Here is a 15,532-nt window from a genome sequence, read left to right on the forward strand (position 1 = left end):
AAAATATGAAAAATTCAATTAATAGATATATTTTAGTTGTTAATATTTTCTAAACATAAATAAATTTAACTTACTTTATAAGAAAACATTCCCCGAAATAGAGAACCCAACATATTTGAGCTTAGGCCAGTTTCATAGGCATTTTATGACAGGCAAATTTTTACCGCAGCGATTGAAATGGCCAAGATAAAAGAGCTAGTCTGTGAGAAGAGCAGAAAAAAAGTTTGCTTGGTCGGGCCAAGAAAGTAGGTTAATTAGCAGGAAGCCAGAGGAGGATGAGCAGGAGGAGCAGGTAACCCAGTGGAGCACCCCACAAAGCTTAAATTGCTGCAATAAAGTCGGGGAGAGAGCATAACGCATTGGAATGCCCGAAAAATTGACCTGAAAACTGGAAACAACAACAATAACAACAGCAGTGGAATGGCCAAAGGCATTGGCATTGCGGACATGTCCAGGACTCCTCCTGGCCTTCTCTGTCTCTGGACGACGTCATGGTTAATTGGGCATTCAAATGTCAAGTTCAATTTTGGGCCACATTAGCGTTACCTATAAAAGGGCCGTTCGCTCTGCTCTCTGCATAAAATGAGATTTATTGTTGCATTTTTCCAGCCACTCTGGTGGCAATGGTCCAGTGATCTGGGCCTGGCCCAAAACAATTGCCCAGTAGCTACCTCGTTGTCGTCTTTTTCTTTACCTTGCCAAGATGTCTTTGCCTTTTATCGCTTTCTGCCTTTGAATAATTTTCGGACCCAAAAAGAATTCGTAAATAAATTGGAATATTGTTAGAAAAAAAATGCAAGTAAAATTTGCAAATTGCATTTACATTTCGGTGTTGTTTATTTTTTGATTTAGTTTTAATTTTTTTATAGCCATTGGTTTCGATTTGACGTTGACGTGCAACTTCCGCTTGATCTAATCGAGCCCAAGTTGGACGACTTTTTTATCAGCTCTCAAATGCTTAGTGTAACTTTATATATATATATATATATAATGCTAGCAATTAAGTTCAGTTAAATTGCTTGGCTCTTAGCTATTCTAAGTGCAACCAACCAACTGGACCACCAAAAGAAAAAAATTAAAATAAAATCAGTTAAAAGTGAAAAAAAAACAAATCAGCGCACATTGGCCGACTGAGCTTTAAATCATAAAAAGTATTTCGGCTGCAATGGTTGGGCATAAATCAAACGATAAGTAAATTAAAAGCCATAAATTTGCAATTAATTTTTAATTTGTGCAAATTGATAGCCATCAACGTGTTGAAACTGCCAATAAAAAAATTATGCCAAATAAATCAAGAAACTTGAAAACAAAAAGCGACACTCTGTGATCCAGAATCTTACGCGGTCAACGCCTTTAAACAGCTGGATACAAATTGTGGCATGGCTGTAAAGATGTTGAAGGATAAGAAAAGAAACTTCAAGGTTCGGATTTTATGTGGGTAAGAAAACTGCGTTTTAAATTTTTAATTATTTTATGAAGCCATTTTTAACCTTTATTATCTATGAATTCAAAGTCAAACCATTTAGATAATTTTTAATATTATTATTATTTATATTTATATTTTAATATTTCTAATACAAAATGTAAAAAATGTTAAGCATTTTCTCTTGTAATTTCCCAGGATTATTTCTTTTTCTAACATTGCAATTATGAACCTGCCAACCTTATCATCTGGCTAAGAAATTCGTCTTGGTCAGGCCAAACACCAGGCCAACAATCAAATTGCATTAGCCTGGCGTTTTTTCTTGCTGTTTCCCCCAGTTCAAGCCATATAAAATGCCCCTGGCTACAACCTACGCATTGTGGCCAATAAACAAAAGTGTGAAGGTCTCCCGGGAATCACTGGAAAGGTGCAACACGAACTGTTGACCCTGAGAGGATGTTGCAAGTTGCCTGTTGCTTGCTAGTTCCTAGTAGTTGCTGTTTGCCTATGACTGCTGTTGTTGCAATTGGTCAGTGAACATTATTGGATGTGATTAATTATGCTGACATTAATTCGGCTAATAGAAATATATCTCGTTGCGTTGAAAATGATGTTGACGTGATTGTAATTGAAGTTGTTGGTTGGTTGGTTGGTTGGCTGGGCCATGGTTAGGTTGTTGCTGTTGTGCCTGCCTGAATGGCTGTTTGCCTTTAACCTGGCTTTGGAAAATTGCCTTCACCGCTGCGTGCTGTGCAGTTTATTGCAAATTTGTTTGTATTTATGATAATTGATGAGAAGAAATGGTGAAAAGCGCTTATGAAAATCCATTTTGGCAGCGAGCATTAATCAAAACGATAATTGGCGACTGTTTTGTTTTTTTTCGCTCCGCCGTTGTTGTTTGCTTTCACGCCAGCCCAGACATCGCATCGGATAATGATAAAGCCAATTGCTAGTTGGCATAGTCACAGTGTTAGCAATTTTTTTTTTCTTTTTTTTTGGGAAAGTTCTTGAAGCGATCTGTGCTTTGTGTGGCAACAATTAAGCAGCAATGTCCCGGGCCATATAATCAACTCGACTCGAGCAGCGGCCTGAGTTATTTGCCACGCAACGTCAACGTATTTAAATCAATTACAAACAGCAATTTGCCGGCAGCCCCCCCATTTATACCACCTGCCCCTGCCCCAATAATCAAGGCATGCGTTTGTATTACAGATGGGATGACAACCAGCAGCAGCAACCTGAATGTCCACGGTGTACGGTGGGGAAGAATCTGAGTTGTAATGGTACAAATTTTCAAATATTTCAGGTGACTTTTTTAAAGATTTTAAAACAGATTTTAACAGAAAAAAATCTCTTTTTTGTTTTTGATCTTTTTCTTAAAGAAAAAAATATGAGAGCTTTCTTATTTTTATTCAAGTTATTAAAGTATCAATTAAGACTTAAAATTTATCCCAAAATATATGACTTTCTGCCCATTGTACATTGGTCGTGTTAAGTACGCGTGAATTAATGTGTTGCTAGAGTCACTACGTCTTTGCTCTCTCTTGAGCAGCATCTGCCCCAGTCTGTTGGCCACGATTGCCGATTGCTGTTGTGCTCCACCTCTGCCCCCCTCTCCCTCTTTTGAGCCAAGAATTTAACAGCCAAAGCGCCGCCTGGTTAACTGGCAGCCTGGTAACCAGGCGTCGCGTAATTTACGTCGATTTGATGTTGCCAACATAAATTTATCGCGCGCACATTTTTCGCCAGCGATTTGTTGCTAGCGACGCCTTCATGTTGCTGCTGCTGCTGCTGCTGCAATGTCGTTGATGATGCTGCTGCTGCTGTTGTGCATGTTGCTTGTTGCTGTTGCCTTGCTTTGATTTCGCAGAGCAGCAACCAACGCAAAAATGTCGCAATACAATAATGAAAAAGCAAGAAAAATCATGTTGGCATGCGGTGGTTGTTGGATTTTTCGTAAGCAACATTTTTGCCAGAGATTTTTATTGACTGAAGAGGCCGCTAAAGATGAGGCAGCATGCAGCAGCAGCAGCGGCAATAACAGCAACCGACTTTTTGAAGAGGCGCCTGCGTGTATGATATATGGTGCTACACTGAGAAAAGTAAGCGACTTTTTCAACTCAATTTGTTGTAAGCCCCCAAAATTATGGCTGTACAAGAAAATCTTAGTAACTCAAACATTTCTTATGAGAAATTCTTAATCCAAAATTAGGTAATCTCTCCTTAATTTCTTAATTTTATCAATAATTTTCTCACAGTGCATAACATCCACATGTGTGCTGCTGTTGTTGCATGTTTGTTGGCCCGCCATGACATGTTCGAGGAGCAGGAAGTCGTTTTACGTTTGCCTTGTGTTGGCCACATGTATGAGTTGCTCATGGCTAGAGTGTTGCTGGTGTGTTGCAAGCGGATTTCTAGCATGCAATGTGCCACTTGCTGCTGCTACCGCCAATTGCTAGGCCAAAGGATAATACAAAACCATGTTAGAAAAGTCACTAATCTAGACCCTATAGAGTATTAGGCTAGCTAGTCTAGGCCTGGCAAATGATGTCATTAGTACATTAGATACAACACGCAATGGGAAATTAAGAAATTAAGTGGCAACAGTTAGCAACTCTGCGGCATGTTGCTGCTGCTGTACAATGGCCAATGTTGCTGCTACTACTGCTGCTGCCCCGAGGGCAACATGCCAGTCTAATTGCAATTGGATCAGAGATCCATGCAAATTGTTTTGCCATGCGAAATTTCAGTGAGAACCACAAGAGGAACAGAAGGAAAACTAGGAACCAGTTAGTAGTTAGTTATATTTGGCTGGTGGGTGATGTTTTGGGCCAAAGCTCCGCCTTACCAATTACAAGCGATATGTATTGGCAATTGACAATCGGGGTTGATCGGACCAGAGAGCGAGTGATTTATGCACCGGACCATTTAAAGTCCGCGGCGGTTCCATAAACAAATTGTCGCCGTGCTCTCTAAATGGCCATGGCTCTCTGCTGCTGCCATGAAATTGAGCTGTAATTGAATTGCAGTTGCGCTCAGGATATTGGGCTAGCTCTGGCTGATGTACAATGGGTTAAAAAATCATTTTTATAGGGTTAAGTAAAAGGAAACTTAGGCTTAATATACTGGAAGTAGTAAAGCTAACTTCTGAATGATGAAAATGGAAGCTCTTTTTGTTAGAAGATGAAAGTTTATAAAAAGAAATATTTAGCAAAATTTAGCTCAGGAAAAATCAGGAAAAAATTTAAAATTTTTTTTATTATTTAATATTCAACCTTTTTAATGTGTTAAAAATTGAAGCTTAGATTTTCGTTACATGCCATTGTACTCTTGCTGGCTCAATCGATTTTTTGGCCATCTTGCAATTTATTGCACGGCATTTCACAATTAAAACACCGGCCAGCAAAGCCACGTCATTAGTTTGGGCCCAAACAAATATGGCCACTGAGTGTGTTTGTTACGAATTCAAACATTTTTACATTTGTTTTGGCCCGCTGATAATTTGCTGACTAGCTGGTTGGCAATGCAACAATGTTGTTTTCTGGCCAAAACACTAGGCCATTTGCCCAATCATTCCCAGTCCGTTAGTAACAATATATATATATATATATAGCACATATATTTCACGAGAGAGCACACTTTTCCAATGGGCGAATTGGCCAAGTTGATCTATAATTACCGAACTTGGTAACCGAAAACCCGAAGACCGAGCCCAAGTATAAATATCATTGTCAAATGCGCTTTTAATTGATGTAGACAGGCACCGAACACATTGGACAACCGGAGCTGGACACTCGGAGTTGGCCTGGTCTAGAGCGATCTGACAAGCTCACATTAGCAATAAAATATCTAATTGGAGTTTTCCCTCTTCCCCAACCCCCGGTTTGCACCCCGTCGATTGCCAGGCACAAATGAAAATTTCATTTACAACCTGGCCGGGGGTAATCGAGACTTTTGTTTAGTTGAGAGGTTTCTGTTAGCTTTTTTTTTTGTTTTTTGTGTTAGCCATTTGTGTGGCTTGTGTAGAGCTCTATAAGGCGTGATTTATGCCTTCCACTGGAAATTTATTTCGTTTTTAATGAGTAATTTACACAAAATTGCATTAATTTGGCGGCCAAAAACCCAGACGCGCGACAAGTCATGGCAAATTTCTGACATTTCCTTGATTTATGTGTCCAAAAAAAAAAGTCAGCTAAGAGACTAACTAAGATTTTTCCGTAATTGTAATTGTTCAATTTGAATTGGCTTCATTCTTATGGTAGCAGCCAGAGCCCGGCCCCAAGAAAGTGTTGCCAATTAACGCAAACATAGCCGAGCAGTTGGAAAACTCAACATGTTGCAACGATTTCCATATGCGAAAGCAGTGCAAATAGTTGATAGTCGCATTGCAATAGACATTGCCCGGGGAGATGATTTAGTGCCCCACCATCTATGGCACTGAGCCGTTGCTACGTATACGTATTGGTGTACGAGTGTATCTGCGGGATACACATTTTAATTAATATGTACAAGCATCACCTAATGAAGCCGCTGGTCCAGACAGGCGGCCAAGACGTGACCAACACGGCTGCCAGGTATTTTTGGTATTTTTACAACACCCAAGCTGTCATGAAAGGTGCACTGGGAAAAAAATAGAGGATTTTAAGTTAAGATCAAAGTTAATCTGTTTCTTACTTCCAAGAAAAATATCTTTTTTTGTTGTAAAATCTAAGCAAGTCCTCTCAAATTTTGTTAATAAACTAGTTATATGACCAAGTCTGAGATCTCCAATCAAGGAATTATTTAAGCTTAGATTTAATAAGCATATGAGTTTAAGGAAATATAACTATACTAACTTAATATAGCTCCTAAAGTACTTAATAGTTGTAAGTTCATAAGGAGAAAGATTCTCTTCCCAACTATTCTCAAGGCAGTTCTAAAAATTAAAATTCTAAAAATAATTAAGAAGCTTAAAAATATCCGAAGAAAACTCTATTTAATTATATTTTTCCCAGTGCACTAAATTAGAGGAAAAAGATGGAAGGCATTTCCATAGCGACTGCGAAATGCTGGAAAATGGTGCGAATGCGAATGCCACTGCAAGGTGGCTTACATTATATGGCCAAAACACCTAAGGCCATGATTTATAGTTTGTGGTAAATTAAGAAATTAAAATGCTTTTATGGTCAACTAGCCAATCCGCAGCTTCTGTTTGCGGTTTCTTTAGACCAACAACCGCCACCCCCTCCCAACCCATCTCGATTAAAACCCCTCGCTGTCACTCTGTCGAATTAATTGCCAAAATGTTTGATAAGATTATTTTGTGCATAAGCCGCCCACGCTGAATAAAAAATAATACAAAAAAAAAATAAAAAATAATATACGAAAAAGAAAAACAACCTGCAACTACCACCCCCAATAGGAAAATGATTTTCTTAATTAAAATTTCGGTTGCATGCCAGCCAGAAAATTGTGTTGCTCAAAAGGCAGCAAATTGTTGCCAGATATTAATGTGGCTTTGTAATTGGTTTTTCTCAAGTCCAAGTCACGTTAAGTCAATTAAGAGAAATGAATTTTCGTATATGAACGGATTGCTTTGGATGGATTGCGATGGTGGAATAGCAATTGCATAATAACCCAGGCTAAGCCAGTTGCAAATTGAGTGAGAAAACTTCTGATAAACAAAGCTTTTAATAAGTTGAAAACAATTAATTAAAATTAATTAATAAAGTAAGTAAGTAACAAATTAAGAGCTGTATTATTAATTGTTAAAAATCATATAATATTTAACTAAATGTATTTAAAAACTTTAAAAACTATACAAACTTAAGGGAAAGATTCAGGCTGCTAACTAAGGAAGAAATTTCCTTGAAATTTCTTGCATTTTACGTAACCTACAGACTGAAATTACTGAAATATTATTTGAAAATCTTAAATTTATGTCTCTTTGACAACCATTTGACAGATTTTCGATAAAGTTTTAACAACATTTTCGCATTGATTTAGAAATATAAAGCAATAAACTCTTGGCTACCGCCGCTGACGAAGAAGATCTTCGTGGTAAAAAACCTTGGACCACATTACCATTTAAGCTCCATTAGCAGCGCCAAAATATTTGAGCAGGTTGAGTTTAATTGGTTCCCCGAGCTGGCAAACAAGTTGAAACGAAGACGCAACTGCGGCGACATGGTATAAACGTGGTAACATGGTAACATCGTCACTGGACTTGGACTCATGTTGCGCCATCCACTTGTTCGCCATCGAGGCAATTGGCCCCGTCCAAATTTGGTCCGCTCGGCGTTTTCCCCGCTCGAGAACAAGCTCGTTAAACGTTTTCCTATTGCAATTGCGCTATAAATTCTACCAAAAATGTAACTAATGAAGTGTTATGAAAGGTGATCATAAATCGTTGACTTCGATTGGCCGTCGGGCAATAAGAAGGGGATACAGAGTTCAGGAAGATCGCCTTAGAACATCAGTGATGAGTTTGGGAAACGAAAGCTCAATGGGGAAGCTTGCCCATAGAGAGCTGAGCTTATCATATACGTGAGAAGTGCTCACCAAGTTCAATGTTTTCTATAATTAAATCAGATCTTGACAATACCCTATGAATATGTTAATCTGAAAAGCTTCTAGGGCTAGCTGTAGTCTACATTTTTAAGCCAGTCCTTAATAACCGAACTAATCAAATATTTTTGATCCACATTTTTTAGCCATGATATTTTTTAACTATTTATCATTTATACTAAAAATACAAATACTTATATTCCAAGGTATCAATCAGTCGACTCCTTAGCCTCTTATATTTCCTTATCTCCACTTTCTTTTGTGTGTAAATTTCCCTCTCTATGCTGACAAATGGAAAAATTTTAAATCAGTTTTGACTTTTGAAGATTCAAGATGCTACCCAAGGGGATCCTTCTGCTGCTCCTCCTGGTTAGTCTTGGCCTCATTCAGTTATCCAAGGCAGCAAGTTTCTGTACCAAAGCAGATCAATGTACTCTGGATGAGGAGATCAAGCCAGTAGCTATTCCAGCTCCTGTGCAAGCCCGCTACGATCACACCCGCATCTACCAAGTGGAACTGGCTAGTGAAGAACATGTCCGGCTCTTTCAGGCTCTGGAATTGGCCAGCGATTCGTGCTCCTTCATGGGTCATGCTAGACAACCAGGTCAAAAACTAACCATTATGGTTACGGCTGCCAAGGTGGCTGACTTCGACGACCTGGTGCATAGCTATAATGTGACCCACAGGGTACTTAACCACAATTTTCAGGCTCTGATAGATGCCAACTATCGTGAAGTGGCACCTGATGGAGAGAGTCCCGAACAATTCGACTGGAAACGCTATCATCCGCTAGCGAGTATCAATGCCTGGCTAGAGCATCTGGCTAAGACGCATAATGATGCGGTTACTATTGTCAATATGGGACTCAGCACTCAGGGAAGACCCATTCAAGGTGTGAAAATAGCTTTTGGCAGGGAGAATCTGACTACTGTCTTTGTGGAGAGTGGCATACATGCTCGTGAATGGATAGCTCCGGCCACAGCTACGTATATAATCGATCAACTGCTAAACTCCAAGAATCCTGCCATCCAGGAACTAGCTCGTTCCCAGAACTGGTACATCTTTCCCAGCGTTAATCCCGATGGATATCAGTACACCTTCCAGGGTGATCGCATGTGGCGCAAAAACCGAGCACTCTTTGGCATCTGCCGAGGTGTGGATCTCAACCGGAACTTCCCTTTCCACTGGAATGTCACAGGAGCTAGTGGTGATCCCTGCCGTTATGACTACTCAGGACCATCGGCTGGAAGTGAGGTGGAAACTCGCGCAATGACTGAGTTTATCAAGAACCGCTTGGATTCTGAACGGATACGTACCTTCCTAGCCTTGCATAGCTACTCCCAGATGATTATGTTTCCGTATGGACACTCCGCCGAACGTGTGGAAAACTATCAGGATCTGAAGGAGATTGGTGAACTGGCTGCTCGGAAGATCAAGGATGTTAGTGGTAGGATCTACAAAAGTGGCAGTATCTACGAAACCATCTATCCCTCATCTGGTGGATCAAAGGATTGGGCTCATGGTCAACTGAAGATACCGATTACCTTCTCGTACGAGCTGCGTGGCCCGGCTGACAGCGAGGATCTGTTCATCTTGTCCGCCAATGAGATCGAACCCACCGCCGCCGAAGCCTTCGCATCCATCCAAACGATCGTGCAGGAGGCCGGCAAACGTGGCTATTACCAGTGATCAGTGAAGTTCCAAATTCAACTACAAAACCAAATCCAAATCCAAGCGAAGCCACCAACATCTGATGGGGACGGACGATGATGATGATGATAAATGTCGTCTGGCCTGGCAGTTCACATGAAAAACACATTACGCGCCATCGTTTCTTAATGCTAAATAATGATGGCAAAATCATGACACAAAACCTCATAATAATGTTGGTAAATCAAAGCAAATATAGTCAGACTCGAACAACCTTACAAAAAAAAAATAGTTGCAACTATTACAGTTACGATGCATTGTTATGGTACACTTGCTAGGGGATATGAGTCCACGGATTATGGGGTATATTTTGGTTTTAACATATGATGATGATTGTACTTCAGGTACTTCGGGTTATAGGATACATTTCCGTGCGACAAAATCTTAGCTTTCTTACAGGCAACTCGAATTTTTAATGAAATCTTTAGCATCATTAGGATTACCTTACGAAAGCTCTTTTAAATAAAATTAATATATTTATAATAACTTATAAATAAGGATCTAAAGTGTATCAGTTAAGTGTCCTATCTAGACTTAACTGCCTTCATCAGAACTCAGCCTGGCAGCTGACAGGCGAGTTATGAACCTGCGCAGCCTCGACAGACAATATGCATGTTGCACTCTGGCGCACAACAGCAACATGGACTAGCAACACCAGCAACACATTGCTGCCGACATTGCAGACTTGTTGACGGCAATTGTCGAGTTTTTTTGTTTTGTTTTTACTTTGTTTTGGCTTTGTTGTTTCGGGCCCATTATAATATATAGTTAGTAGGAGAGCTATGGCAGCCCCACACATGCCAGACACTGGCCGGTTAATAATGTTGCTGCTACGGGGATGCCTGTTGTTGCTGTTGCTGCTGCTGTCGGTTCTGGTGATGTTGATGTTGCTGGAGATATTGATGTTGCCATAATCACGATCTAATTTATTTACAAATTGTGTTGAAATCATACGTTCAAAGTCGTGTTTAAAAGGTTCTTTATGAGTTATGCCAGCGTTGAAATGAACCGCAACAACAATGGACATACTTTACAAATATTTCTCACAGTCGATGGCCTGGAAATTTGTTTCGTCTGCTTTTTATGCGGCACCTAATTGATTGGGGCAAGTGGAGGTAGCCAGTTTAATAGTGCAACCAGGAACTGCGGCGACTCTCCTACGACTACGACCAGCTAATTTAGATTTATGGCGCAAATCGCAACTTGATGCGTGATGCCGTCGAGACAAGCCGCCTGGTTCCTCCTCCTAAATTTTGCTCCACCTCCTCATCATCTGATGGCTAGAAGGCTGAGGAGAATGAGGAGAAGTTGGTGGAGTGTTGCATGTGGCCATTTGTCATCGGGATCGAGGATCGTGTGCTGCAGCTGCGATTTCAGTCCGCTCCAAACGGGCACGAACTCTTTGAGGGAAAAAAAATCTGAAAAAATAAGGAATCTCTTTCTCCCGCACTCGCTGTTATAATCTTGCAAATGTTGATAAATTGAACGATTGTTGATTTTCACGCTGCAGCAATTGCCTGAGGCCGTGTCACTGTGCCAGCTGGGAAATAAACATATCAACATGATAAATAAGAGGAGCGGGTTATCAGCAGAGCGGTCCCAGCGGTAACTGCCAGACAGACACACCACACACACCGGACACTCATGTTGCCCCGAAGGACAGCCTCATAAATCAGCCAGAAAACTGGACAAAATGTGAGCCGTTTTAATCGCTGATTTCCGCTTCACAAGAAATTGAAATAAAATGCGGCACGGCGAAGCGAAACAAGAAAGGAAGTTCAATTCGGCAAGGCCGAAGTTAAGATACCCTTAAAGTTATGAAAGTTGCTACCAAGCTTGGGCTCTGATCTCTGAATAACTGTTGTGTCTAATTTATTTTATTATCTGAATGCTATATAACCTCCTAGAAAATTGCCAACATTTATAATTTATTACTCCTATGTAAAATAAGTCTTTAATGTCAATCTGATCAGTTATCAAAAAATGTATTCGTCCGTTTATATGGCATTCTAATTCTACGTAACATAAAGCTCTCTCAACTATTTTCAAAAGTAAATCGATTTCATTTCATATGATTTATGGAAGGCTATGCTTAAAGAAGTAAGTCTTGACATTAAGTAGATATTCGAAATATAATAACTGCTTAAATTTTATCATTGCTGCAGGAGCCTTTAGATTCGAGATCCACACATTAGCTTTAAATTCTGGCAAACTAAAAAGATCCAACACATTTCATAAATTCAAAAAGAACTTCTTCACTGACAAAAACTGCAAACTGCCTTCAAGGGCATACAACAAAAAAACTGGTTTTGCAATTTGGACAGTGGCAACTTTAGGGCCAACCCTCGCACTCTACACTGCACTGCACAAATGTATTATTTACTTATTGGTTGTGTTTATTGAATTATGTGTTTTTTGTTTTGTTTCTGTTGTTTTGTTATATTTGAGGGCAACTCTTTCAGCTAGTCGCTCATTGGATGAACAGTAAAACTAGGTTTACAAAACTTTCGCCTCGGACAGATCGTCCAGGGGCTTGCTTGGTGGCGGGATCTTGTACTCCGTCTCGGGTGTCTCGTAGATCTTCTCCTCCTTGGGCTCCACAACGGACACATTGTCGGGCAGAGGCTTCTTGGGGCCAATCTTGTTCTTGGGATCGTAGGGCAGCATAATCTTGACCTTGATACCGAGCACTCCCTGGCGGAGGAGCACATGACGGGTGGCAGTCTCGACGTAGTCGTTGCATGGATCTCCCGAGTGGATCATCAGACCATCGACGAACTTCATCGACTTGGCACGCTGACCACGCAGTTTGCCGGACACGACGACTTCGCAGCCCTTGGCTCCCGACTCCATGATGAAACGGAGCACACCGTAGCAAGCACGACGAACGGCCAATCCTCCGGTAAGCTTGTACCTCAGCGACTCAGCCTGGGCGGTGGCGCACAGGCCGCGATGGGCAACCTTCTCGGCGTACAGCTCGATGCGTCCGGTCTCGAAGTTGAAACGCTTCTGGACCATGGCGGTCAGCTCACGGATGCGACGTCCCTTCTCGCCCAACACTTGCTGGGTCTTGGTGGCCATGATGATGATCTCAGTGCGGGATGGGGTCACACGCACCTCCACGCCGGAGTAACCATCCTCAGCCAGCTCACGAGTCAGGAACTCGTTCAATTCAGCCTTGAAGATACCATCGGAAACGAACTGTTGGGAGGAGAAGAAACCATTACTACCATGGATCCAATAAGATGAATCTCCTGCCTCCTCTTTTTGTTATTGTTGTTTCACCACGCGTTGTTGAGCTCCCAAAAATTTTTGGGACGCCCATCTGCTTTGAGGTTATCTCCGAAACTTAGCGGTTTTTGCACTTTCCGGCCAGGTTTTTCACACAACTCCGGTGGTACAACGAATTGACGGATATAGGACCTTATACCGGTGCTAATCCTAGGTCATTTTCACACATTTACCTTGCGTTTCTTGGAAATCGGAAGGGTCGCATTCATTTTGACGTCGAATCGGAAACGTGGTGCGCAGAAAAGAAAGAGAAGTAGAGACGGAACAAAAATCAATGTTTATTCGATACTATCGATATTTGCTAAAATTTCTCTGACTCTGCAACTATCGATAGAAATAAACAAACTTGATGGTGTGGAACCCCACTAATACTAGGGTTACATAAAAGTCAAGGCGCATGTCATGGATAAGAGAAAAGGCATTGCCAACTATAATATTTATTTTTTTAAAATTTTGATTTTTAAATAATCTTTTGTATTAAAGCCCATTTTTGAACAAATTTTCAATATCAGTGTATTCCGTTTTATAAATTTTCTTTATTTCATTCATTTTATATTTTAAGATTAGAATAATAAAAAATTTTGATATTTTATTTCAATAAATTGAAGTTACTTTAAGAAAAAATTTAAAATAAAATTTAAACAACTCCAACCCTATAACAGAAATTCAAAAGACAGATTAACAAATTAAAACTGCATATTTGGTCTCAAATAAAAATAAACTAAACCTCATTTAAAGGGGAACGTTAAACTGTATTTTGTATATTTATTTATTTGTAAGATAACACTTTTGACCACGACTTCAGCACGAATATTTCTTTAAGGTTTCCTTAGTTGGAGAGTTGCGAGTTTGACAGGTTCGAGCTGTGCTCCGAGTCGGAGGATGGACCCGGATGCGATGGCGCCTGCTGTTGATGCTGTTGTGGCGCCTGTTGCTGCTGAGAATGAGGATGGGAAAGGTGTGAAGGCTGCTTCGACTGGATGGCAGTTCCTGATTCATAGTTAATACGGATCCATTGGCCTTCGGTGTTCTCCTTCCATAATGTGACATTATTATCGCCACCAGTGACGGCCAGTATGTTGCCAGTGGTGGACCAGGAAATGCTCCAAACGGCATCATCGAATGTGTGCAGCACACTTGAAGTCCATTGTGTCAGATCTGAGTTGCTGCTCCACACGATCACATGGCGATCTTGTGAAGCTGTGGCAATCTGCGACCTGGGCAGACCGATCGACGGCGCCCAGGCCACATCACGCACCCAATCGGAGTGCGCCTCCAGGCGCTGCTCTTCAACCCAGCGGTCGTTGTCCTCGCGCCAGATCTTTACCAGATTATCGCATCCACCGCTAACCAGACGTTTCACGGCCGTCGACCGCGATGTAACCCGCTGGTCAAATGCTGGATCTGGTGCCTGGGCCGGACACCAGGATATGGCATTTACTCCGATGGTGTGGGCATTAGGTATCTTCTTGGCATCCCACACACCGTACTCCGTATTGCAGGTAAGCACCGAAATGGAGCCATCCGAGCTTGCGCAGGCCAGAACTAATCCGTACTCCGATGGGGCGAAATCCACAGAGTTCACCGACGAGTCGTGGTTGCTGTATTCATAGCTGAAATGTGGCAAGCACAAAGGTTAGATGTGGCAGTCGTTAAATGATAACAGCGGTCCAAACATATGTATGACATAGTTTTCGGTTGGACAAGTGCGTGTGTGTCTGTTTTAATACCCTGTTTTTATGTATTTTTGATGATAGTTTGCATTTCAATGTGTAAAGAATATAAAGAATATTTAATATTTAAAAATTAGTAGTGCTCTAATGAATCGGCATTATCTAATAATTTTTGGATAGCAATATTGATATCACTATAAAAACATTTATATGTCTGTGATTTCAACACTAGACATAGCTATTGCAATATTCATAGTTAATAAAACAAATTTGGATAAGTAAAGTGAATAGAATATTGGTTAATCTATCTCAAAGGTTTTTATAAACACCAATATTGTTTTTAAATGATTTGATTAATGAGTATCCCTTAACCGACTCCCCCGTAAAAGCACATCCCGTTGTGCTTGTATGGGTGTGCCCGGTTGTCTGTGTGCGTTTACTTACAGCTTAGTCCAATCTCGGGGCGATGTCGATTTCCAGACAATCACCTTGCGGTCATAGGAGCACGAGGCGAGTATGTTACCAAACTTCGGATGCGCCCATGCAACCTGCCACACAGGTCCCTGGTGGCCTTTGAGTTCTGCCAGCGCCTTGTTGTTCTTGCGCGAATGGAAGATGCGGACGCTGCCGTCCGAGGAGCAGGTGGCCAAAAGCAGTCCGTAGAAGTCCAGCGCTGCATGGTGGACCATGTCCTCGTGCTCGGTGTCGATCTCCTGCAGCAGGCTCACCATCTTGCTAGAAATCCGTTCGTCCGGTCGCCAGATAAATTAATTAAATGCAAGTCGTGTTTTTTTTCCGGCGCTTGACGTGGAACCTGGACGATCAGTGTGACCAGTGTTAAAGCAGCGTGAGCTGGCCATACTTATTTTGACCAGTGGGTAACTCTGAA

General features: G+C 41.1%; 3 protein-coding genes across 3 annotated transcripts; 1 reads left to right on the plus strand and 2 right to left on the minus strand.

Annotated features, from left to right (window-relative positions):
* Window positions 1–8,247: 8,247 nt before the first annotated feature.
* Window positions 8,248–9,896, plus strand: LOC108108840 (zinc carboxypeptidase). Its single transcript, XM_017217048.2, has one exon. The coding sequence runs from the start codon at window positions 8,303–8,305 to the stop codon at window positions 9,656–9,658; it is 1,356 nt and encodes a 451-aa protein (XP_017072537.2). The 5' UTR covers window positions 8,248–8,302; the 3' UTR covers window positions 9,659–9,896.
* Window positions 9,897–12,097: 2,201 nt separating this feature from the next.
* Window positions 12,098–13,252, minus strand: LOC108108842 (40S ribosomal protein S3). Its single transcript, XM_017217051.2, has 2 exons — window positions 13,144–13,252; window positions 12,098–12,880 (listed from the first exon to the last, which is right to left on the minus strand). The coding sequence occupies exons 1-2, from the start codon at window positions 13,177–13,179 to the stop codon at window positions 12,176–12,178; spliced, it is 741 nt and encodes a 246-aa protein (XP_017072540.1). The 5' UTR covers window positions 13,180–13,252; the 3' UTR covers window positions 12,098–12,175.
* Window positions 13,253–13,721: 469 nt separating this feature from the next.
* LOC108108841 (protein SEC13 homolog) lies at window positions 13,722–15,492 on the minus strand. The gene is made up of 2 exons (XM_017217049.2): window positions 15,088–15,492; window positions 13,722–14,583 (listed from the first exon to the last, which is right to left on the minus strand). The coding sequence occupies exons 1-2, from the start codon at window positions 15,372–15,374 to the stop codon at window positions 13,800–13,802; spliced, it is 1,071 nt and encodes a 356-aa protein (XP_017072538.1). The 5' UTR covers window positions 15,375–15,492; the 3' UTR covers window positions 13,722–13,799.
* Window positions 15,493–15,532: the final 40 nt, after the last annotated feature.

Source organism: Drosophila eugracilis, unplaced genomic scaffold, assembly GCF_018153835.1.
Source record: "Drosophila eugracilis isolate 14026-0451.02 unplaced genomic scaffold, ASM1815383v1 contig_75, whole genome shotgun sequence".
Classification (NCBI taxonomy): domain Eukaryota; kingdom Metazoa; phylum Arthropoda; class Insecta; order Diptera; family Drosophilidae; genus Drosophila; species Drosophila eugracilis.

What these genes read in the sequence shown, in the direction of transcription:
- LOC108108840 (XM_017217048.2), top strand. Translation starts at nt 8,303, where the DNA reads ATGCTACCCAAGGGGATCCTTCTGCTGCTCCTCCTGGTTAGTCTTGGC.
- LOC108108842 (XM_017217051.2), bottom strand. Translation starts at nt 13,179, where the DNA reads ATGAATGCGACCCTTCCGATTTCCAAGAAACGCAAG. An exon ending in CGATTTCCAAGAAACGCAAG is followed by an intron (nt 12,881 to 13,143) that starts GTAAATGTGTGA and finishes TCCTCCCAACAG; the next exon opens with TTCGTTTCCGATGGTATCTT.
- LOC108108841 (XM_017217049.2), bottom strand. Translation starts at nt 15,374, where the DNA reads ATGGTGAGCCTGCTGCAGGAGATCGACACCGAGCACGAGGACATGGTC. An exon ending in CCCCGAGATTGGACTAAGCT is followed by an intron (nt 14,584 to 15,087) that starts GTAAGTAAACGC and finishes GCCACATTTCAG; the next exon opens with CTATGAATACAGCAACCACG.